Below are 22,411 nucleotides of genomic sequence, written 5' to 3' on the forward strand. Positions count from 1 at the left end.
TGAAAAGTGTTTAACACCTAACTTGCTTCATCAGAAACTCATTCTTTAATGCTATTAAATAAATGATCTCTCACTCTTAATTTCAAAGCAAGTCCTGCAAACAGGTACCATTGAGCTGCGCACAACACATTAACTGTGCACGATCACCTCTGCAACAGACCCAACAGAGGAAAAGGAGAGTTGTCACATTAACTCAGTCATTGCGATTTCAATCACTGCATTGGGCTTTTCTTTTTTTCAAGCCACTACAACATTTTAAATCACCCTCCTCCACAATAGCCTGAATGGTAAATTGCCTTATAGCCCTGTATTTTCTTGATCCATGAAGTGAGTTTTGGCTCCTCTGGGAGAACATGGACTACTCAACCAGCCACTTTGTATTAATATATATGAAAGGCATCTAAACCACATGTGTTTTAGGAACACTGAAAGGATACAGAGACCACACTACCACGACGTGACGTCTCACAAAGCAGAAAGCTATTAATATTTCAGTAGCCTCTTTGCAAAGGCTCTAAAAAACATGGAAAACACTGTCATGACAGATCCTTCTGGTGTCAATGGTCTCTATAATTTTTTTCCCTGAACAGCTGAGAAAAGGAATTTTTGAATAACCCTTGAAACTGAAAACATGTTGATAACTGGTATACATTTCACAGAGTATCAGCCAAGCGCTGTGTCTGTACAGGAAGAGGAAATCCAGCAATGATAACTTGCGTTTCTCAACTCCGCTCTAAAGATCTCAGGAAACTCTACAGCCACCACATGAGAGGCAGAATTATTTACCCCTGTTTAATACAGGAGTTACTTCTATTAAAAAAAAAAAAAAAAAAAAAAAAAGTTGCGACTAATCAGTTCCGTGTTGGTCTACTTTACCTGAACTTTTTTTTTTGTATGTGTGTATATCTCACTTTCAAACACATACAATTTTTTAAAAAGTGGAAAGCACACAGCACGGTGGTCTTCTGACACAACATTAACATCAACAACCGAATTCCTGGAGGAAATGCTATCATTTATGAGTCCTCCTCAACAAAGACAAAAGCAATTCTAAACAAATAGGACAAGACTGGCCAGAACAATGCAGACCAAAGTCCCCAGGCTGAACTGAACTTGCTGCTGAACAGGATGGACACTACTGGAAAGGAAAGCTTCTTTCACTAGGAAGACAAGAGGAGAGGTTCTTAAGACTAGCTTTGAGAACTCCCAGAGACTGACAGCAGCGACAAAGCATTACGAAAAAACCCAAGGCTACTTTGCTGAAATTCCACTTCCTCTGGGGTGGGATGCGGGAAGGGGCAGCAATTACTCTCGGCAAGAATTTAAGGGGTGTCAGAATTGTTGTCTGGAACAGCCAGTAGCAGCTCGACTCTCCAGGGCAGGCAGCAAGTGTTTACATCTGCAGCTACCAACTGTAGCTAGTTCCCCCTCTGCCCTGGAGGAATCGAGTGGCAATCTGCTCTGGGAGCTGCAGGAAAAAAGAAAAAAAACCCATCAAATGTACTTCCACACACCACCACAAACAAAAAAAAAAACCCCAACACACAAAAAACAACACCCCCATCAAAAAATAACAACCACGAACGCTGCGGGCGGGAAGAGAGAAACCAAGAAGAAACTCTAACCTAGAAGCTTCATTTTTAAACTCAACAATTGCAGCCTTGTCCTGGTCACATTCATTGCCTGCTGCTGCTGCAGACACCGCTCGCTTTGCTGCAGCTTTGCTGGTTTGGCTCTGTTCGCACCCAGTGCACTCAAGCAGCTCAGTACGAGAGGATACCTGCATCCGAACCGCATTCCAGGGCTGCAAACTGCCTGCCAAACTTGACATAAGTCACGCATGCAGTGGCATGATCTCAATACAGGAAAATGTGCTGGTAATGCACGAAGACAGCTGAGCTCTAAATACCTTGCTGAAAGCCTTACCCAAAGCTCCCTGAAATCACTGGAAGATGCACACTGATGCCAAGAGAGAAGCCTCTGCTTTGTAACAGAGGTATCAGGAAGACCGGGGAGTGAAACAATACCGAGGACCATGGAAACGAAAAGATTAAAACCAACTCTTCCAGACGCAAAGCCGAGCCCTCCTTTGCTTTTGACACCCCCTGTGCTATTTGAAATCTTTACGGTGGCCCCCAAACGAGCTTCTTTCCTCTGCAATCCCTCTTTGCTCCTCCCAGTCAATCCCCTTTCTGCCGGATTCCTCTTGGGCCCAAACAGAGTGTGTCATAAACAGGGTCTGAATCTTCGGCGGCAGCACACCACCAGAGCGGGTATCTGTTTGGCTACCCCAGACTAGCACACTGGCTGTAAATGTAGGACAATAGTGAGCTCTACCACCACTGTCATCGAGATTTCACCTACACGTGGGTGTGTGTTTACACCCATGAAACTATGCTACAGCACCTAGTAAAGGCTCACGTTAATTGACTGGTACCAGTGCCGTTTATATGGTGTTAGGCCAGTGTAAAACTACGGATATCTTTGACAGTAGCCGGCAGGTCCACGCTCAAATCACTGGCCACTGTCAGCGGGGCTCCATCCCTGCTGCTGCTCCTTGGTCACAAGAAACTAACCTGGAGAAGGCAGCCCAGGCTCTGGCTGTTTCTGTAAAGTCCAGCCTGGTGTGGACAATGTACTTTATTATTAACACCAATATTAGAAATTTCTAGTTCAGGGCTGTATAAAGCTTCTTTGTACTAGCCCTTGTCCAAAAGAGCTCACAGAGGCAAATTAACCAAGAAATCTACAAATAAAGTGGTTAGTTGTCTTTTATTGTTGGGGTTTTTTTGTTGGTTTGTTGTGGTGTTCTTTTTTTAAAAACAAGGTTTAAGTTCCTGATAAGAATTCAGATACCAGGAAGAAAATGCTCTTCTGCCATTACCATTTCAGTCCTGTCTGCCTTCTCTCAACAGAGGTTCACACTGGCAAAGATGTAATTTTATTGACACAAAAGTACATGGAAATGGTGGGGACTTTTGCTGGCACCTTTGTATCAGTCATGTCCTGCTGTTTCAAACAGGACTGCATGAGGCCACAGACCTCTGCATAAAGTTTCAGGTGGTCCCAAGTCACCTCAGTCGTAGACAGACATCCTTCTTGAAAAATGCAATCTGAATGACAGAGGTCACTGCTCTCAAGTGCTCATCCGCTCTCCTTCACTGGAAGCTCCTACTGGCACCTATCTGTCCAGATAGCACGATGGACAAAGTTCTCCTCATTCAGTTTAGGAAAAGAAGAGGGGGAGGAAAAAAACAAAACCCACCAGCTTAGCTTTAGAGTTTAAATTAGTGGTTTGAGCTAACATAGATAAAAAATATTTGAAGTAAACCAGGGTGTGTTTACCCAACAGACTGCCTACAAAGTAGGCAGCATCGCAAAACCCAGGAGAAAACATCTAACCATAGATATAGATGTTTCTAATTCAATAATGCTTATCTATTGAAAGTATTTTCAAAACTCCTATTTTCTTCGTAAGCTCAAAGAGCCACCCCAACACAAGAGGAAAAGAGCTGCCCATATTTAATCAGCTCTCTAAATTCATTTCACCCTCATAAAATTTTATTGCAAAAGATGATATCAGACACACTTTAAGTAAGAAACCCATGACTCAATTATTTTATTTTACTGAACTGTGGTATTCCAATTGAAATGAGTCAGTGGTGCATGACAGAATCTACTTATTCCAACAGGATACTCAATAAAAATCCTACTAATGCACCTTTCGTTTAACATATCATTACTGATAGAGAAACCCCATGATATGCAGTTCTGACATTGCTCAGGAGTTTTTGCTCTTAGGGCAAAGAAGATATTCCAGAATAAGAGGGGGGAAAAAAACCAAACCCCAAAAAAACAGGGATTTAAAGAACAGTGCTGTTCCAGAATAACTCTTGAGAAATGGTTTGATACCAGCATTCCCACATCATCTCATAAAATGCTGGTGTTTCAATGTAAAACAAGCTTCCTGACAGGAAACACAGACTGTGATTCTCAAGATTTCTTGTAATTCGGGAGAAGCTGGGAGAAAAAAAAAAAAAAAAAAAAAAAAAAAAAAAAAAAGGTGAAAGAAACAATCTAACTTCATAGGAGTTGTAGTTCCTTGCTCCCAGGGGTGGGCACCAGGCAACCAAATCCCTCAACCACAGCTGCAGTCTACCAGCAGCCTATTTTACAGCCTGCCTAAACCTCTCTGCATAGAAATGTTTAGCATCCTTCTAATAAGAGCAGTAGTTAAGCTAAGTCTGTTTCAATAAACTATTTTTTTACTTACTGGCAGCTGTAATCTAATATTGAAACAGAGCCTTACACAAATCACTGCTGAGGAGCAAACAATAACACACACTTTTAGCAGCAATCTTTTAAGGTTTTCATCATGATTTCAAGAGAAGATCTGACCAGGTTTTACTAGTAATCTTTATCAGTTACTGTGGCTCACCTCAACTGGATATCTCCCTTTTTTCCATATTGAATGGTATTTTCTAAATAACCTCACAGACCTGACCAAATCCTCATGCTTCACACCAAGGCTTTTGCATATGCCATGCATCACTTGACACAAAATGCAAACAGCTTTCTTTCCGTACACCTCAACAACTATCAGTCTAGCTGCCTTTCCATACCCTCAACAGCCAGGTGCAGTTTTGTAAACCTTGAAAAGATTAGAAAGCATTTAAATCTCAAAGAAAAATATATGGATCACTTTATAAAAACAAAAGGCTGACTGTGAATGTGGGGAAGGAGAAAAGGATGAGGAAAAAGTTTCAGTAAGCTCACATCTGTCAAGAAGATAGACTTCACATGCCTCAGTGTTTTCTTTATCACCTAAATAAATTGAACCATCAACTGGAAAAAGGTCACACAGCAGACAGCACTGTGTGATTTTAAAGCTGTTAGATTTCCCCTTCTCCATTAGAGCTTGACAATAATGTCAGTCTAAGGGCAAATAAAGAAAGTGAGAGTTGGAGAGACTTATTACAGATGCATGGAGTTGGGCTTGTTTGGTTGTTGAGGGTTTTTTTTGTTTTAAGAGTTCATATAACTCATTGTGTACCTTAGTGATCAAAAAGACAACTACTCACATCCATAGCCCATGGCTCCCCCTTTTTGCTACAGAAATAGGTAGGCAGCACTCACAAGTTTTCCTTTTTCTAGGCATCTGATCGATTTAGAAAGTAAAGGTGAGCTGGGTGCTTCCAAATAGATGCTAAAGGATAGCGTGTACTGCAGAAGCTAAAACAAACTGCTGGATTACAGAAAACTATGGGTAACACACCAACAATAGTCATATTCAACAGTAACACGATCACTGCTGTAACTCTATTTCTGGATTTCAAAGGAGATCATGGGGTAGACAATAAAGCAACTGATTCAATTCAGCCACAAGGAAAGACCTATATACTACCAATACTTTAAAGATAAGAACTTTAACTGACCGCAAAAGTTCATGCTAAAAATAACATGTGTTGGCAACTATCAGAAACAATCGGGACATTCTTCAATTAAAAGAAAAACTCCAGAGACAAACAGTTGTGTCTTGTCTACACTGACAAACTAAGGAAACAAACAGACACACTACAGCATGGTGCCTGCCCCTCATGGGAAGCCCATCATGGGAAACTTGTTTCCACAGTTATAGCAAAAACGGCTTTGTTTTGAGAGAAATACCACGTTGTAGCACAGTAGCTCACCAATGCTCTGTCTTGATAAGGAAGGAAAAATCAAGGCTTTCACCTTGGAGTTAACTCAATAAAATGCACATTTATCACATTTGTGAACAGCCAAGCCACAAGCTCCACTGACTCACAGTTGTGTTACAGGCAGTGGGTGCCAGGGAAAAGAGGTGCTTGCTCAGACTTCCCTCGAGCTGCGCAACCCTTAGGCTTGGCATGCATCGAGTGGTGTCATTCAAACCCAACAAATAAAATAATTTGAGTAATTTTTTTGGCGGTGCGTGCTTCTCTCTTTAAAAAGCATAAACTTGATGCATCAGCGGCAGGAAATGTATATGACCAAGCCATAGCAATAAAATCCATTTTAAACACAAGTGTTTGTTTACACAGAGCTTTCACCTTTTTAATTAAAACAATCCAAGCATGGGCGTATGCAAACATTTAACTACACTACGTGTTTCCTTAAAAGCCATTCAGCAAGATCCAGAACTCTGCATAAAGCCTTGAGTTTACATTTCCATTTCCTTGAGTTCGATCTTTTTTTTCCCCCCCAAAATTAGTTGTCCATGAATAAGTATTACTTGACATGACCTCAAAATTAACTAAGCATTTAGATGGCTCATGCAATGTTTTAAAACACACAGCCAATTCTTTCCAAGTTTAAATAACTATTTTCAATTTGACACTGCTAGTTTATGTAAACAACACAGCTGTGCCTAAAGTACACCTTGTTTTCAAACAGGGATCACCCCCAATCGAGACAACCCTCATCACTCTGTGGGCTGGTTTCTGCTCTACAAACTATTCAGCTGCCACTAATCCTTCCCTACAGCACCTGTGTAAGTGCTGAGTCTATGAAAACAGGATCGTACTGAAGTAATTATTTTTCAATAACATGTGGGTTGAGCCTAACTGTTTCAGTGAAAATACTGGAGCCTACTGCATCCAGACAGCTGCACACTGTTGAAGGTTTATACCTGGTTTAATTGTCAGCACAATACAGGAACATGTGCTTAAATATGAGCAGTTAAATATTTTACTAGTAATTACTTTGCGAAAACCTTCATCCACAGACCTGTCCGTTATGGCCATTTATACAGCTTCTATCCAGATAAATTTTCTATTTTATATTAACTGGATCAGTTAGATGATGCTTCTTTATCCTGGCGTTAGTGTTTGTAGCCTCAGACACATGGAGAACGTCCGCAAAAAGGCAGAGTTCAAACGGAGTTAACAGGCATCAGGTTTGCCGCACTAGGCTACAATGAATGAAGGTCTGAATAATACACTGATGTCCTGCGCCGCAAAAATTAAAGTTCCAGCTTCCAGTAATGTTTTCCACACTACTCCTCTCACCATCAATGCAACCACTAACAAAGCCTACCCAGGGCTAGCAACTACAGAAACACTTAGTGAAGGCTGGGAACAGGGCTGGGCTGTTCTAAAACTTGTGTTACTCACTCTGCTAGTTCCCCAAAACAAAACATCCCACATGCAAGAATTCGTAAAGGCTAATTCAGAAAAATATTACTTCCATACAAGCCATTACATAGCTCAGGGTTTCAGTTACAGATTTTTATGAGCATTTTTAAGCGGCTAACCTCCAACAACTTGTCTCACGTGGTACTTCAGAAACACAGCACAGTAGCCTTCCTTCTCCTGACCATTCCCAAGAACCCTCATGATTTAACAGTCAGCTCGTAGATCAACCACAGCCCCATACAACAGTTATAAGACAGCACACGAACTGTTTGAAGGCCTATGCTTATACTGGACCAAAAATAGAAACCCAAAACTCCTCAAGAAACAACAGATCTATAAAGCCCTCATCCAGACCAATCTACATTTGAAAATGAAACAGCATCTGCTTCTTCTCAGGTTAAATGCCAACCAGATTTGCAGCAGCCTCTTTGGAAAGGCTCACATTTGTGAACAGCCATTTTGTTGCGAGTTTGAAACAAAACACGGTGATTATCTAACAAGCATGAACCTGCATCCCATAACACGTATGCCAGCACAAAGATAAAAGCCAGCCCTTACTGGCTGATTTTGAAGAATCAATGTTAGCCATTCAATCAATTTTCTTTTCTGTCCAGCACTCAAATCAGACTTCCATCAGTGTCTGCTACAGCCCAGCGGACTCTTTTGATGCTCCGTAAGGCGTCACCTCAGAATAAACATCCTGCACACAGATGGTCTGGTCCAAAGAAGCACCATTATACAACCCCCCACCAGACTGCACTTCCAACAGGTACGCTGGCATCAAGACATAGTATACCAGCTCTCCACCAAGGGGAAAGTAATCAAATCCCAGGCTACATCACAGCTTCTCATCTTCCATTCCAACTAATCAATATATGAATAAATCTGGTGGCACTCTTGAAATGTTTTCAACACGCAAACAATTTTGTTGTTGTTGTTGCTGTAAAGCTGCACAATTGTCCTGAGGCATCTGCTGGTTTTATTTCTGCTACGATGGTAATATTCAAGTGCTATTAATGAAAGTTCACAGTCTATTGAAAATTAGAGAAGAAAAACCACCTCTGAGCATATTGGGTATGGACCGACAGTTTCTTTTCGAACTACGGTGACATGCTGAAGATGAAGGCCAACAATTAGAACAATAGGGAAGCTTCTATTAAATTCAGATTTTTGCAGATATTCATCACATATAGTTTCAAGAAACTATTTCCCTTGCCATATGAGCATGAGTGTTTATTAATCTAAAGAAATTATAGGCATACAATGATAGAAAGCAACCCAACCTTAATTTCTTAACTGTAATTAACTGTGTTATCATTCCTAATAAGCCAGTATGCTCTACTGAAATTTATTTGCAGTGTCTGACCAGCAGAGAGCTGGGGATTGGCCTAGGATTTTTCTTGTCTTAAAACAAACTTGGTTTAGGTTTCTCTTCTGCCAGTGTTCTGATAACTACATTCAATTAAACGGCTCTGACTCTTATTAAGAGATATCAGGCCAGTATCAAGCATTTCAGTGAGCTAGCACCTTTATTGCCATCATTGCACTTTAGCACTTAAAATTGAAATATTTCCTTCAAGGAAAACCTAGAACTTTTCTTGTTGTGACAATAACCTTCTAAACCTGAATGAACACCATACGGCAGGGTGAGGGTGTATGAATCAGAAGACAGCCTGCAACAAAGGTAAAAAGAGAAGAAATTGTTGGTATTCATTTTAAGGGCACGTTCATTACAACCAGTATTTCAGATGATCAAAATACACAAGACAGAGATTGCTGAGAAAATTATCACAAGCATCTAAATTGGCTGTCATTACTAGGTGGAGTTTGAGAAAGGACAAGCCTTTAACATCTCCCTATGTACCCTTCTAGTGAGGCTTTGTATTTTTGATTGCCCTGATACAAAAGACAAACTATCTCTCAATAAAGTGGAGAAAAAAGGTCGCTAAGAAATTGCACTTGCTCTACAGCCTGTCGGCACGTGACCTTCCATTAATTTAGGACACCAGGGGAATTGCTGGCCAGCTCTGTGCACGCACAGGGCATAGCTTTCAGTAACAACTTCAATTTGCAAGTGTTGTGCTGAATGTTACAAAAAGTTTATACACTCTATAAAGTCTTTGTAAGATCAAAACCTCTGTGATTGTCTCCCTCTTGTAGTCCACAGTTTCACCAAAATCTAGTTTATGGTGTTTTTCAGGAGGAAACTAACACAATATTAAAAAAGCAACAACAACTCAACCAAAAAATTCTTAGAAAAGGTTTAGATGTAGGTGATTCCATTAGGCAAAGCGACGGACCAGGTGACTTCTCATCACCTCTTTCAGCCCTGTCTCCTGTGCCTTCAAAAAGATCTATGACGTTTTTAACAGGCAAAGAAAAAGTTAAGAGAATGAACAAAACACTATCTTGGCATCCTCTGAAAAGGAACATAGCTCTTCGGGTCCTGACAAGGAGGTTCTCATGAGCCTCAATACAGCAGTTTAAGATGTTACTGCTCCAGCTCTTTATTTTGCTCCTCTCTCAGAAATTACAGCTCCTTATAACAGGGTTAACAGAAGGGAACGCGTGCCTGCTCTCCAGCTGCCCCAGTTCACAGCCTGGTATATTAATACAGTCTACCAGTGACAGTTAGCTCATGCTAATATGCTACACAATAAGCGTGATTAACTGATATACTGACACATTCCCTCCTGCCACGCTGTTACAGGGGCAGCAACATCCAGCAAACAGCCAGGCAGATACGCTGTAATGCACTGCAGGGAGATTTTCCAGAGGACACTGGTCAAATCCTTTGTAACAAGAAGGCTGCACATTTCAGCTCCTCATAGGAATTAGGAAAACCTTATTCTGGTGGAAAGAATAGATCTAAAGAAAATAAAATACTGAATTCCAACAGAATTTTTCCTTAAAGCCACACAATATAAAAAAAAATTAGACAATACATAAACCTACAAAATGAGAAGTGATATAATAGGAAGCTCTAAACTCTGAGGTTCTCTAAAAGAATTATTAATTTTAATATTGTCTCCCATGCCAGAAAAAAATTATCCTACATGCTAACATAAGGAGCGTATAAGCATTAACATAATACTTTTTTTAATTAAAAAAATTGAGAGAACCATTTTCCAAGTTGGAACAATTCTGCATGACTGAATCCCTCTCCTCTTTCACAGAGTTTTGGATTTTTGACATACCAAGCCTTGCCAGACCAAAACTAATTCTGAAAATGTCAAAGCAGTACATTAAGCTTTTCACTCTACAAAACATTTATATGCCACCTATAAAGCAGTTATCTCTGTGAATTCCCCGATATCCCAAGGTACTCACTCATTTAGTGTGAACGTAGCAAGGAAACCACAGCTCCAGTCCCACTTCAACGCAAGGGAGAAATCCCTTATTGCCTCAACACGTGCATCAACCAGGACAGCACAGTCCTGCACAGCACCTGCACCGATGGGGCCCAAATGGCCCCTGCCACCCACCAGTCCATCTCTCGAGCTGCAGGCTTTCAACACTCATCCTCCGAGGAACCATAAAATCCAGAGCGTTATTTTTCAGGGTATGTATCTGGTGGTAAGCACATACTGCGAAGGCAGCCCTTCCTGTTCACACTCCAGTACTCTGTATTTCCAACTTCCTCTAACTATTCACGCTTCCTAATAACAGTTTGTGGTAGAGTTGTATTCAGTAAAGCTCACACAGACTTACAAAACAGCAATAATAACCAGCTTATACTTCCTCGATAAGCTGACATTTACAGGTAACGAAGTAGTGGACCACTGCTAAGTCCCTGGTTTAGAAGTATTGACTCATTCTGTGCTTTCCTAATTACCTCCATGGGCATTACCAAAACTGAAACGTAAAAACGCACGAGGTTTACTTGTTGGTGGGGGTTTTGTGGGGGTTTTTGTTTGTTTGGGTTTTTTGTTTAAATAACAGGCCCGCTTTCTATTTTTGTCTAAGTCCATACCAGCTTATTGATCTAAGGGTTGTCACCAGTAAAACCAAAGCAGAATTAGGGCAACAAGTTTGTTATTTTAAGAGTTCTGATGGTTTAAAAAGGACACAAAGGGTTTCTAAAAACAATTCAAAAGCCTAAAGGGTATTTGCTAGATTGTGAAGACCACCCAAGTCAAGCACATCAAAAGCAGTCTAACAGTCTATGCAGACAAATGCTAAGGGTCCTAGAAGAGCAAGCCACCTACAAAAAAAGCAACAATTCTGAAAATGTGTTAGCTACACATCTGGTTTTTAGTTTTCTTTCCACAGACAGTCAGTCGGCACATTTGAGATCAGTCATGCTGCGTTCACCCTGCCAGTGATAAGACACTGTCCACTGATAAGAAGGATTATGCTCTGCTACTACAAATACTTCGAGGTGCGTTTTTGTGTGCCATTAGTTTTGAGTACGAATGTAAATGTAAGATTTTGAGATAAATAAGACTGTGCGTGCAAGCTCATCATTGAAATCCGAGTCCACCTATGATCTTGTTCTTATTTCTTCTTCACCCCTTATTTTCATCGCTGTCCTAACCAGAGTTCCTAGTTAAGGCTGAGAAACCACCAGACAAGGCACTGCTCAAAGCCATGCAGCTACAAAAACATCTTTGATTTGAGCTATAACTAAAGCATTGCACCAACCTGATTTTCAACCCCACTTAAAATGTCCTTCACTCAAGTGCACTAGTCCTTCTACCTCTGAATCAGCTGGCATGGAAATGGTTGCGAGATAAAGCCTGGGTAAGTGCAAGCCTGTGGTCGCTAACATGACAGCACAACCAACCGTGTGGATGCAGTTCCAGTGCTACTTACAGGGTACTAATCCTTCAGGAATTTCCCACAATTCCTCCCCTCGTGCAAAAGGAAAGACAAGTTTTTTTGTCTTTTATGCTGCAACGGCATAATCACAAAAGCTTATCTTGCCGTAGTACAAAGGAAGACAGGATGCGCTCCCAGGCATCTTGGTCCAGAACTCAAGCGAGGGAGGGTACAGCCTGTGGGGGACACGGAAACCTGAAGTTTATGTACAGGATGGCTGCTCATACTTAAGACCGGCACGCTCAAGAGAATTATCTTAAGTGGCGATGATCTGGGTTATGCCCAACAAATCTGTGTCCCAAAGAGTTTATCACCTAAATCAGAATATTTTCAACACTGCTTTTGAGCGTGTGTGTTTTGAATAACTAGAACGCAGGCACTCTTTGGTTTTTTAATTAAATGGGTTAATTTATCTTCACCCAAATGTTCGCTTCCCTGCAGAGTTATTAAACTGTCTGACTTCCAGGTGAATGCGCAGTGAACAAAGGACCGCTCCACTTTCACTTATCTAAATTCTGCCAGATCAATAAACACCCAAGCAGTGGACACAATCTTTACAATTCACAATTAAAGAGTCCAGTCTGACTGAAAACACAGGAAGATGGCAACAGCCGAATGGATAGCCTGTACCAGAACAAAACTACACCACAGTACCCGGTATCTACAACTCCAAGTGACTGATCTCTTGCTTTCAGTTTCTTTGAACTTGGCCTCTATCCACATTTGTAGATAATACATTAAAGACAGAGATAAACGCATACAGAAATAACCATGCCAGCTAGAGCTAAGACACAGTGCAAAGTCAATGCTTGGTTGAGGTTTGACAGCGCATACCCAAACCAAATCCACTTCCCACTACAAGCGATCAACTAACCCCAGCACAGCACATCGCCCAAAGCAGATCAAAGCCACGCCAGCCCGCCGGTACCCCACAAACCAGCCCATCTCACCCCTTTGTTCTGAGGAATACACTGACCTCACCCTGCTACGGGAGCTGCGGGATTGCAAGAGCCAGCCACGCTCAGCAACGTCTAACCCAGCAACCCAGAGAGAACACAACAGCAGTTGTTGAGTATTTCATTACTCACTTGAATTCTACAAACGGAATACCAGATCCCCAGATGAAAAAAACAACATTCATAATTAAATAGCAAAGTTTGGCATATACCAAAATGACTCGGTCTCCAGGAGCATCCAACTGCACGCTAACAACTGCTACCAAGGACGCAATCAAAGGGGGTTTTTTAGGTTCTTCTTCCACTAGCAAACAGTACCAAAGGTGTGAGATAATAGAATTAGTGATTTTTTTTTTCCCCACCAGATTTTCTTTTGCTGTACATCTAGAACAAATAGAAAGGCTTCCTGACGGGATCTACAACTGCGGTTCAAAGTACCAAAAAATCTCATGCAAATAATACCAAGAGTTTAGAGATTGACATTAGTATGGAAATCAAGACATCTCCTGACAAACACAACCAAAACTTTCCAAGACAAGAGATTCCCCAGCACCAGATTGCCTGTCCCCAGGGAACAGAAAAGTATGCAGATAATTAAGCTTACTTCAGCTTACAATTTGTAACCTTCATGTCATTTTATGGAAACAAACTGTATTTAAGGGAAAAAAAAGGAAGAAAATATTTACATTTTGACAACATACAACTTGCTTACATGAGCAACCCCCAGATAAGTTCCCATATGTTATTGGAAGGAGGTTTACAGTATGATGTGACCTAGCGTACAAATCCAAGACTTTCAAAGTATGGCTTGCATCCTGCTGTCAGCACTGTGCAGCCCCCAAACCCATCCTTCGCTTATAGTTAATTCAGCTTCTCTGCACCTGTTTTCACTGAAGTATTTTTAGCATCCATCTGAAAATACATGTTTTGCCCTCTGGAAAGAAGCTAATTGCACCACCACCTTTGCTCCTCACTGTCCCATTTTTCCTCCTCTGTCCTTTTCAGCTACCAGGTCTCAATCTTCCTTCTCCCCCTCCCATTTCTTGAACTTTTTCTTCCATATTTTCTTTCCTAGTCTTTAACATCCTTGGTTCTGTGGCCATGCTTAGCCACGTTATCAGCTTTGTTTTCCTCTACCTAATGCACTTAACCTCTCTACCTCACCTACTTGCCACCCGGGTTTTTCCTTCTCTTGTTTTTGACCAACTGCTGCTCTGTCGTTGGTGCCACTCCACCTCTAAGGGCAGGTCCTGAACCTTCTTTTACCACTACAACAGCAGTCCTAGCAGACTCCTTCATGCCAGTTTGTCGGATAAAGCTGTCAAACTTTAACTGCAGACACTAGCAGAAGTAAAGCAACTTACGAGGCTGTGTTTTGCCAGCTTCCTGAAGATCACAACAGGATCTTCAAAAAGCCAAAAGCCCTCAGCCATAGACTCGGTATTCCAAACAGATCGAAGGAAGGGGATGTCAAGTGGCCTGTGATCCCTGCAGCGGGCATACAGGTCGTACAGATCCGTGCCTCTGCATTTCTCGCAGCTCTTGTTATTCCACGTATCACAGTGTGAAGACAGGGAAGACGTCCATCACCAACTTTATGAAAACACAAACTAAAGGAATACAGACCACACTATGAACCTGCCCTTCTCATTTTGGGTGGGGGCATCAACACAAGTGAGAGATATGGGCAATTCGTACATTTTTTTCTATATGCAGACAACACCCTAAAGTGATAAGGGTAGACAGTTCAGCACACATATTTTGTTCACCAGGATCAGTCCCAAACTTTTTTCTTTTAAGGAGGACAGGGAACGCCTGATATTTTTATCCATTACATCTTCACCGCTAGCCCATCCTCACAAAGACAACGCTCACTCTTAAACCACCACATTATCTCTACCGCAAATGGGGACCTGAATGCCATTGCCACAATTCCCAACCCAGAGACCTCATCACAGGCCAAGTTCACGCAGCTCCAGGGGGTCCTACATCCTCGGAACAATGCAGCAAAACGGTGGGTTTTTTGCTTAGGGAAGGCATATTCCAGCAACAAGACTTCACTGAGGTGCTGTCTCCAATGACGGAGGGAACACGCACCATGAGGTGACACGCACGACTGTTCCTCCTTCATGGAGGAATCGCACCCCAGCGGCGTGAGGGAAGGTGGGCACAGGACAAGCACTTCTTGTGGGTTTTGTGTAACATTTCCTATGGGGGGCATTTCTCACACACACGTGTAAGACACTCCCGTTGCTCGCCTGTGGGCAACTTTGCAGAGTTGCCCACCCCGGCGAGGGACACCCACCCCGGCAAGAGACCCCTCACAGGCAGCAGCGAGGTGCCCACCAGCAGGGCTTTGGTCCTCTGGGATGGCCACCCAGCACGGCACCCGCCTCCGCACGCCACCTCCCGCCCGAGGAGCCCCCAGGCCCCTCAGGGGGCGCAGGCCAGGGGTGACAGGCCACGAGGGGCCCAACGCCCCGAAGTGCCACCACCGTCTGAGGTGACAGAACGCGGGCACGGGGGCCGGGCCCCCACCACGGGCCGCCCGCCCAGGGGCCGGGGCGCAGCGCTGACAGCGGCCCCGCCGTCCCCGCCAAGGGGGCCGGAGCTGCGATGGCGGCCAACCCGCCGCAGGGGCCGGGCCCGCCGGTGGAGGCCGCGGCCACCGGTGCCCCGCCGCCCCGGTGCATCACGGTCGGCACGACCCGCGGCGGGGGAGGGGGGGGAAGGGGGGGGGGGGGGAAGAGGGAGAATGGGGGAGGGGAGCCGCTCATCCCCCGCCCCCCCCGCTCCCTCCCCCGCAGGCGGGACCCGCCGGCCCGCGCCGGTTGGGGCCGGTTCCAGCCGGTGCGGCGCGGGCGGGCGGCGGGTCTCCGTGCGCGCGTGCCGCACGCTGCCCGCTGACGTCAGGCGCGTGTTGGCGCGCGGGCGGCGGCGGGGAGCTGCTCGCTACGTACGTGTAGTGCTGCGGCTTCTCGGGCTGCGCCTGCAGCGCGCTGGCGGCGCTCGCCGGCCCGGCCGCGGCGGGGCCGCTCGCCACCGGGCCCTTGGACATGCCTCCTGCCTTCCGCTCCCGCCGCCGCCGCTACCGCCGAGGAGACCTTTATTATTCACTCTGCGCGGTCCGCACGGAGGGCGCCGCGCGCAGGCGCCGCCGCCGCCATTGCCGCCCCGGTGCGCGGGGCGGGCCGGGACTTGTAGTCCCGCCGCTGGCGCACGCTCCGCCAACCCGGGACGCGGCGGGCGGCGGCTTCCGGGCGGCGGGACCACAGCTCCCAGGGGCGCCCCGCGGCCGCGCGGCCCGCGCTTCCAGCCACGCGGGGGGCGGCGGGGCTTGTAGTCCGAGGGGAGGGGCTGCGCGCCGGGGCGCCCCCCGGCGGCGGGGCGGGATCCCATCCGCTGCCAGGCCCGGCCCTCCGCGGGCCGGCCCCCAGGCTGGGCACCGAGCCCCCGCCGCGGGCGGGGAACCGGGCGGCACCGAGCCCCGGCGGGCTGCACGCTGGGCCCAGCCCCCGCAGGCCGGGCAGGGTGCGGGGGGAGGCCGGGGAGGGGATGGGGAGCTATTTGTGGCAGGCGGCCTCGCTTCCTTCCTCCCCCCCCCCTCCCTCCGCCCCAGGGACCGAACGTGGACGCGGGAGCACGGTGTCCTGGCCAAAGGGTTATTTTAGTGTTGGCATCTCTCATTGCTCCGCAGCCTTCCCCACCCACGGGACAACGTCGTCCAGGAAGTGCCCGGGAATAGCACTGCAGTCCCGAGGAGAAGGACGAGGAGGAGGAGGAAGGCCCAGCGAGCTGAGAGGAGAACCTACCTCCCAGTAGGCGTTCCACCAAAGGCCCCCGGATGCTGGGTCACCAGGAGATGCCATGGGCTCCCTGTCCTCCCCCAGGAGAACCCCAAAACCCCCACCTCTCCCCCCCAAAAAAGAGCCGTGTCCAAGGAAACGGCTGAATTCCCATGGGAAGAGTTTCCTCCGTAAATTAACTTCTCTCCTGGGGGAGGAAATGATACAAATTTCTTTTAATAGGACTTTGATCCCTTGGGCTCCACACAGAACCACTGGCCTGGCTGGGATCCTCCAGCTGTGTGGCAAAGGGCAGCCAGGGTTTAGAAGGCAAACACCTTTCCCCAACGCTGCCAGTGCACACGGGGTGAAAGATGTTCATAATAAACTCAGGCCTGGCCTGCGTGCAGCCCGTGCTGCAGCTGTTTCGGGGAGGGAAACAACTTTTAAAATTCTTATTTACACCGATTCAGCATCTACTGTGGGCAGGCTTTTACCAGGGTAATTTAATAGCTTATTGCCCTGCATTTGCAGGAATAAGTCATAGGATATCAATACCTTCTTATTCCTCTCACAACCCTCCACGGGAGGCTGGAGTACTGTAATTATACAGCTCTTGGTCAAGCAGGACAGCTTTTCCTACGTCAATACGTGTGGAGGGATTTCAGTTAATATTTACACATACACGCCTATATGCCCAACACAAAATCACTGTCAGCAATGAACCTGTGGAAAAAAACCCCACCCTTAAATTATCAACACAGCACACTGAGAAAGGAACCGTCAACGTGCACTTTGTACACAGGGGTTTGGAAACCGCGGGCTCAAGTCCTTCTACGCTGATGTTTGCTCTCTGGTCTGGTACTGACACCGTTTCCTCTTCCAGTTCACTTTTGTTTCACAGTGAGGACAACTCGATGCACGCTCTGCCAAGGAACAGCACGATTTAGGAACAAACACGGGTTTAAGACCTGCCAGGTACGTGCACCCAGGGTGTGTTTACTTCCATCTCCACACGGGTCCTTGTTAACGTGTGCTCCTTCGCTCTCTCCACCTTTGGTGTGTATGCCTTTCCCTCGGCCTCTTTCATCCAAGGGGATGCACGGCTTTTCTCCAGTCTCAAAGAGAACAAAAAATCAAAAGTGTCTCCAAAAGTAGAAGCGTAAGCAGCCATTGCTATGAAAACACGGGATAAAGGAAATATCTAAGGAGCATCTCAACTGCTAGTGACAAACATTACACACTCATGGCACTGGTGACAGTGGACTAGGCTCCTAAAAGTAACAAATTTTAAGTAGCCATTTTTACCACCAGAACAGGATTCTACATTTCTTTTTCCTAAGCAAGAACGACTGGGATGAAAGGGGAATTCTTCACTTCTGATTTTCCAAAACAGATAGAATGCAAACAATTGTTTACCTACTCACACCTCCTAAGTCATTCCATTGATATGCAGCTTTCTGGCTCTGGCAATTAACGTTTTCCTTTACAAGAGAGAAAATTAACCTGAAAATGAGGCCCAGAGGCCGGGGAGACATGCAGGAGATCCGGTCGCCAGGCAGCCCTGGCCCGGGCACATGTGACAGTCCTGTCACACCATATTGGCACCCATTTGCTTGACTTACCCAAGCAGGCGGAGAAGCGGGAGAGACGCTCCCTACGTGCCGAGCTCCGGTGCCACGGCAATCCTCGCTCTGCCTGTCGTGCCGGGTGTTGGCCCGAGAGACTCAGGTGCTTGGGGAGGATGCAAAACCTCACGCCAAGCCTGCACGATGACAGCCATGCCGAGGTTTGTGGAGCTCACTGACACCTTTAGGAGCAGCAGTTGGGCCGTTTGTGCTCGCCATACGTTCTGCGTGGCGCAACCGTGGGGCATTCAGGACCTGTTCTTCCTGATCGCGGTTCCCTTCGCATGGGGGCAGGGACCTGCCTCTGCAGTTGCTACTAATACAATTTAATAGTAATATATAGCGAGGTATAACTTAAAGCAGCAACTTCCCGCCAAAGTCAGGCTTTTTATTTAATTGTTGTTTATCTTGCTAGATGTTACTGACAGGGAACATAAATTCTGGCTTTCTACTTGCAATGAAACTTTGCAATGTCCTTCGGCGCTGAGGGCGACCCACAGAGTCGGTGGGCTTTGGGGAATGGAGGCACCGGGGGGGACACAGCCCCAGCCCCTGCGTGTTGCGGGTCTCTCCCTGGGGCTGGCTTCCCCATACTTTTTTTTTGGGTGGGGGGGTCACAGAGCAACAGTGCTTCCCGGTGCGACCCCCAGCCCGTGCGGAGCGCTGCCGGGCTCCTGCAGGGACAGAACCGGGCACGCAATGCCGGAGGCGCGGGCCCTGCCCCCCCGGGGGGCTCCGCTCGGCCCCCCCCGACACTTGCGAGCGCCCGGGGAGGGGACGCGGACCCCCAGCGAACCGCCGCGCACCGGAGGCTCCCGCGCCTTGCCCGTCGCTCCCGCCGCCTGCGCGCTGCGGCTCCGGGGGAGGCGAAGGCGAGGGGGACGGACAGACGGCCGAGGGGACCCGCCGTCCCCCCCGGACGGCCCCGCGGCCTGGCCCGGCCCTCGCCGCTCGCAGACCCCCCGCCGGGCGCCTCCGCACCACACGGCGGGGAAGGCGCTCTGGGGCGGGCCGCGAGGCGGCGGCGGCCGCCGGGGCCGGCCGGGGGGTGCCCGGGGGAGCCCACCGCCCCGCCGCGCCCCGCCGCCGCTCGCCCCGCTCCTATTGACTTCCCATTGTGGAGCTTTGCAACAAAGGGTAGGATCCAAACCGTGCCCCATTTCGTCCAATCAGCGCGCAGAGCACCCGCCCGGCGTCGATTGGCCCCTTCTCGCCTCACAGTACCCAATCGGACGCCTACTTTAACAACCAATCAGCGGCCGGGTACGCGTCCAATCAGCGCCGAGGAACCGGAGCACGGCCTTTGTGTGTTGTGACGCCACGGCGCCGGCGGAGGTCCCGGCCAATGGTGCGGCGCGCTGCTTCCAGGCATTGTGAGGTCACCGCGCCGTGTGCCGCCCCCGCTATAAAAGGCGAGTCCCCGCGGCGGGGAGGGCGCAGTGAGGGGGTGGTTGGTTGCCGAGCGGGTCGTGGCAGGAGCAGCGCAGGCTTCGGTGCGCAGCGCTACCGGCACTGGTGCTCCCTTCTTCTCCCAGCGGTAAGCGGCGGGCGGCGGGCGCGTTCTATGGCGGGAGGCGGCGCTGCGCGGCCGCTGGCGGCCTTCGCTCCTCTTAGAGCCTGGCGGGCAGGCCGGGCCTATGCCTACGTGCCCTGAGTCACGCCGGTTCCCATCCCCCCCTTCCCCGGGGCGGCCTGGGAGGAAGAAGGAGGCGGCGTGACTCAGTCGGCTTCCCCTGAGGAGGGGAGCGGCCGGGCCACGACGCGAAGCGGGGGCGGAGGGGGAACCGTGACTCCTCCTCCCCCTCCCGGGGGAGGCCGCTGGCCGCCTGCCCGCCTCAGTGGCGGGGGAGGGGGGGCAGCTCGCCGACATCTGCCGCTTCTGGGTCTTGAGGCGACTGGCTGCGGGGGGGCGAGGGGGGAAGGGGGAAGGGAGGGAGCGGGGACTCGCCGTGTGGCCGGGCCTGGGGGGTCGCTGGGCCCCGTGTCACGTGCGCCTGTCCCCGTAGGTAAGTGAGGAAAAATGGCCCGTACAAAGCAGACCGCCCGCAAGTCCACCGGGGGGAAGGCTCCGCGCAAGCAGCTGGCCACGAAGGCGGCCCGAAAAAGCGCCCCCTCTACCGGCGGCGTCAAGAAGCCTCACCGCTACAGGTAAGGCCGCCGGCACGGCACGGCCCGGCGCTGCCGCAGCCCCTGCCCCGGCTCACCCGCTCCTTCCTCCCACCAGGCCGGGCACCGTCGCCCTCCGTGAGATCCGCCGCTACCAGAAGTCTACGGAGCTGCTGATCCGCAAACTGCCCTTCCAGCGGCTGGTCAGGGAAATCGCCCAAGACTTCAAAACAGACTTGAGGTTCCAGAGTGCAGCCATCGGTGCGCTGCAGGTATTGCTATGGCCTCCTGGGCCTCGGCGCTCGCGGCGCTGAGCGTGCTTCGCTGAGGGTTTCTAACGACATTTCTTCTTCTGCTCTTGAAACAGGAGGCCAGTGAAGCATATCTGGTGGGTCTGTTTGAAGATACAAACCTGTGTGCCATCCATGCCAAGAGAGTCACCATCATGCCCAAAGATATCCAGTTGGCTCGCAGGATACGGGGGGAGAGGGCTTAAGTGAAGGCTGTTTTTATGGTGTTTTGTAGTAAATTCTGTAAAATACTTTGGTTTTAATTTGTGACTTTTTTGTAAGAAATTGTTTATAATATGTTGCATTTGTACTTAAGTCATTCCATCTTTCACTCAGGATGAATGCTAAAAGTGACTGTTCACATAAACCTCAGTGATGTGAGCCTTGTTGCTCAGGAGTGACAAGTTGCTAATATGCAGAAGGGATGGGTGATCTTTCTTGCTTCTCATGCATGTTTCTGTATGTTAATGACTTGTTGGGTAGCTAAACTTGTAAGGTACTAGAATTGATATAAATGTGTACAGGGTCCTTTTGCAATAAAACTGGTTATGACTTGATCCAAGTGTTTAACAATTGGGGCTGTTAGTCTGACCATACATCACTGTGATCAAATGTGGACTTTTTCAGAGGGTGAAACTACAAGTCTTAACCACAGTGTAACTTACAGTTTCCTAAAAACGTAAACCTGGCAGCTATAGAATACACTATGTGCATTTATAATAGCTATTTTATATATTGTAGTGTCAACATTTTTAAATTAAATGTTTTACATTCACATGTGAGGAGTCTTTGTCATTTGGTTTGTATGGGCTTGAAGAAGCTTCCTCCTCCTGGCTCCAGTAGGTGCTTGTCATCATGGACTGCTGCTGTGGCAACTTAATCTTGTCTGTCAGCAGAATGGAGAGCTTGCCCTGGCCACCCTCAGTGGTTTTTGGAGGTTTGCTGTAGCTTGAGTCATTGCTGCTGGCCTGTGAGACAGAGCCCTGCTGCTGTGGGGGGCTCTTGGCTGCTGCTTTTTTTTTTTTTTTTTTTTTTTTTAATAAAGCTTCACTCCTTGCCCCTGTCAGCTGTTCAGGCACAACTCTCAAACTAAATTGTTGAGGGTTTGGTTGTTTTTTGTTTTTTTTTTTTTTTTGTTTTCCCCTGCTCCTCCTTTCTGGTAGATGCAGGGGAAAGTATGCTTTGGTTGTGTGACTGGTCTGCCTGAAGGAAAACGCCAGCTTGTTCCCCCAGATTCACCAGTGTCTTGGTGCAGGGTGTGTGTGGCTGCGTGACTAAGTCCCAGTTAATAACAGCAGCCAGCACAAGTGGTGCAGGACAGCGGGCAAGTGGGAAAGCTAATTACACAACCTGAGAGCATATGGGCTGCTAAGCAAACTGGAACCGGTGCTCAATAAGAATCTCATTTCCCATCTAAGCTTTCTTGATGAAACGGGATTATACTCCAGCCTTCGCTTCAGAACAGCTCTTCAGGCTCTCTACTAAGGCAGATCTGCTTTCCTCAGCGGTGCCTCTGGGAACAGCCGTATATACCTGTTAGGTCGTGGTGGAGGAAAGCTGCTCAGACTACATGTGAAACACAGGTAATTAACAATTTAAATGGAATTGTGAGGCCAGCTCTTGGCTCTTAAAAGAACAGGCTTCACTAGTAGGGCTGGCACAGAAAAGTAG

The 22,411-nt window shown here is 47.6% G+C and overlaps 2 protein-coding genes and 1 long non-coding RNA gene across 10 annotated transcripts in view; 2 read left to right on the forward strand and 1 right to left on the reverse strand.

Moving 5' to 3' along the window:
• Window positions 1-16,632, reverse strand: part of UNK (unk zinc finger) — a 45,053-nt gene extending 28,421 nt beyond the window's left edge. For all 6 annotated transcript variants that reach the window (XM_080376633.1, XM_080376630.1, XM_080376629.1 and 3 more), the window contains exon 1: window positions 15,892-16,632. In XM_080376633.1, coding sequence (XP_080232759.1) covers window positions 15,892-15,989 — 98 coding nt within the window. In that variant the 5' untranslated portion in view covers window positions 15,990-16,632. The remainder of the gene's footprint in view (window positions 1-15,891) is intronic.
• Window positions 14,299-18,935, forward strand: LOC308059561. 3 transcript variants are annotated; one of them, XR_013926316.1, is made up of 2 exons: window positions 14,299-15,094; window positions 16,629-18,935. It is a non-coding gene; the product is annotated as an uncharacterized lncRNA (long non-coding RNA). The 3 variants fall into 3 exon arrangements; XR_013926317.1 differs by having other exon boundaries at window positions 14,299-14,945; XR_013926318.1 differs by lacking the exon at window positions 14,299-15,094 and adding an exon at window positions 15,638-15,887.
• An 800-nt stretch (window positions 18,936-19,735) lies between these two features.
• Window positions 19,736-21,517, forward strand: H3-3B (H3.3 histone B). The gene is made up of 4 exons (XM_080377007.1): window positions 19,736-19,881; window positions 20,351-20,492; window positions 20,569-20,722; window positions 20,818-21,517. Exons 2-4 carry the CDS (start codon window positions 20,365-20,367, stop codon window positions 20,944-20,946), a joined length of 411 nt encoding a protein of 136 aa, XP_080233133.1. The 5' UTR covers window positions 19,736-19,881; window positions 20,351-20,364; the 3' UTR covers window positions 20,947-21,517.
• Window positions 21,518-22,411: the final 894 nt, after the last annotated feature.

Source organism: Falco punctatus (assembly GCF_963210335.1).
Source record: "Falco punctatus genome assembly, chromosome: 1".
NCBI classification, from domain to species: domain Eukaryota; kingdom Metazoa; phylum Chordata; class Aves; order Falconiformes; family Falconidae; genus Falco; species Falco punctatus.

What these genes read in the sequence shown, in the direction of transcription:
- H3-3B (XM_080377007.1), top strand. Translation starts at nt 20,365, where the DNA reads ATGGCCCGTACAAAGCAGACCGCCCGCAAGTCCACCGGGGGGAAGGCT. An exon ending in AAGAAGCCTCACCGCTACAG is followed by an intron (nt 20,493 to 20,568) that starts GTAAGGCCGCCG and finishes TCCTCCCACCAG; the next exon opens with GCCGGGCACCGTCGCCCTCC. An exon ending in CAGCCATCGGTGCGCTGCAG is followed by an intron (nt 20,723 to 20,817) that starts GTATTGCTATGG and finishes CTCTTGAAACAG; the next exon opens with GAGGCCAGTGAAGCATATCT.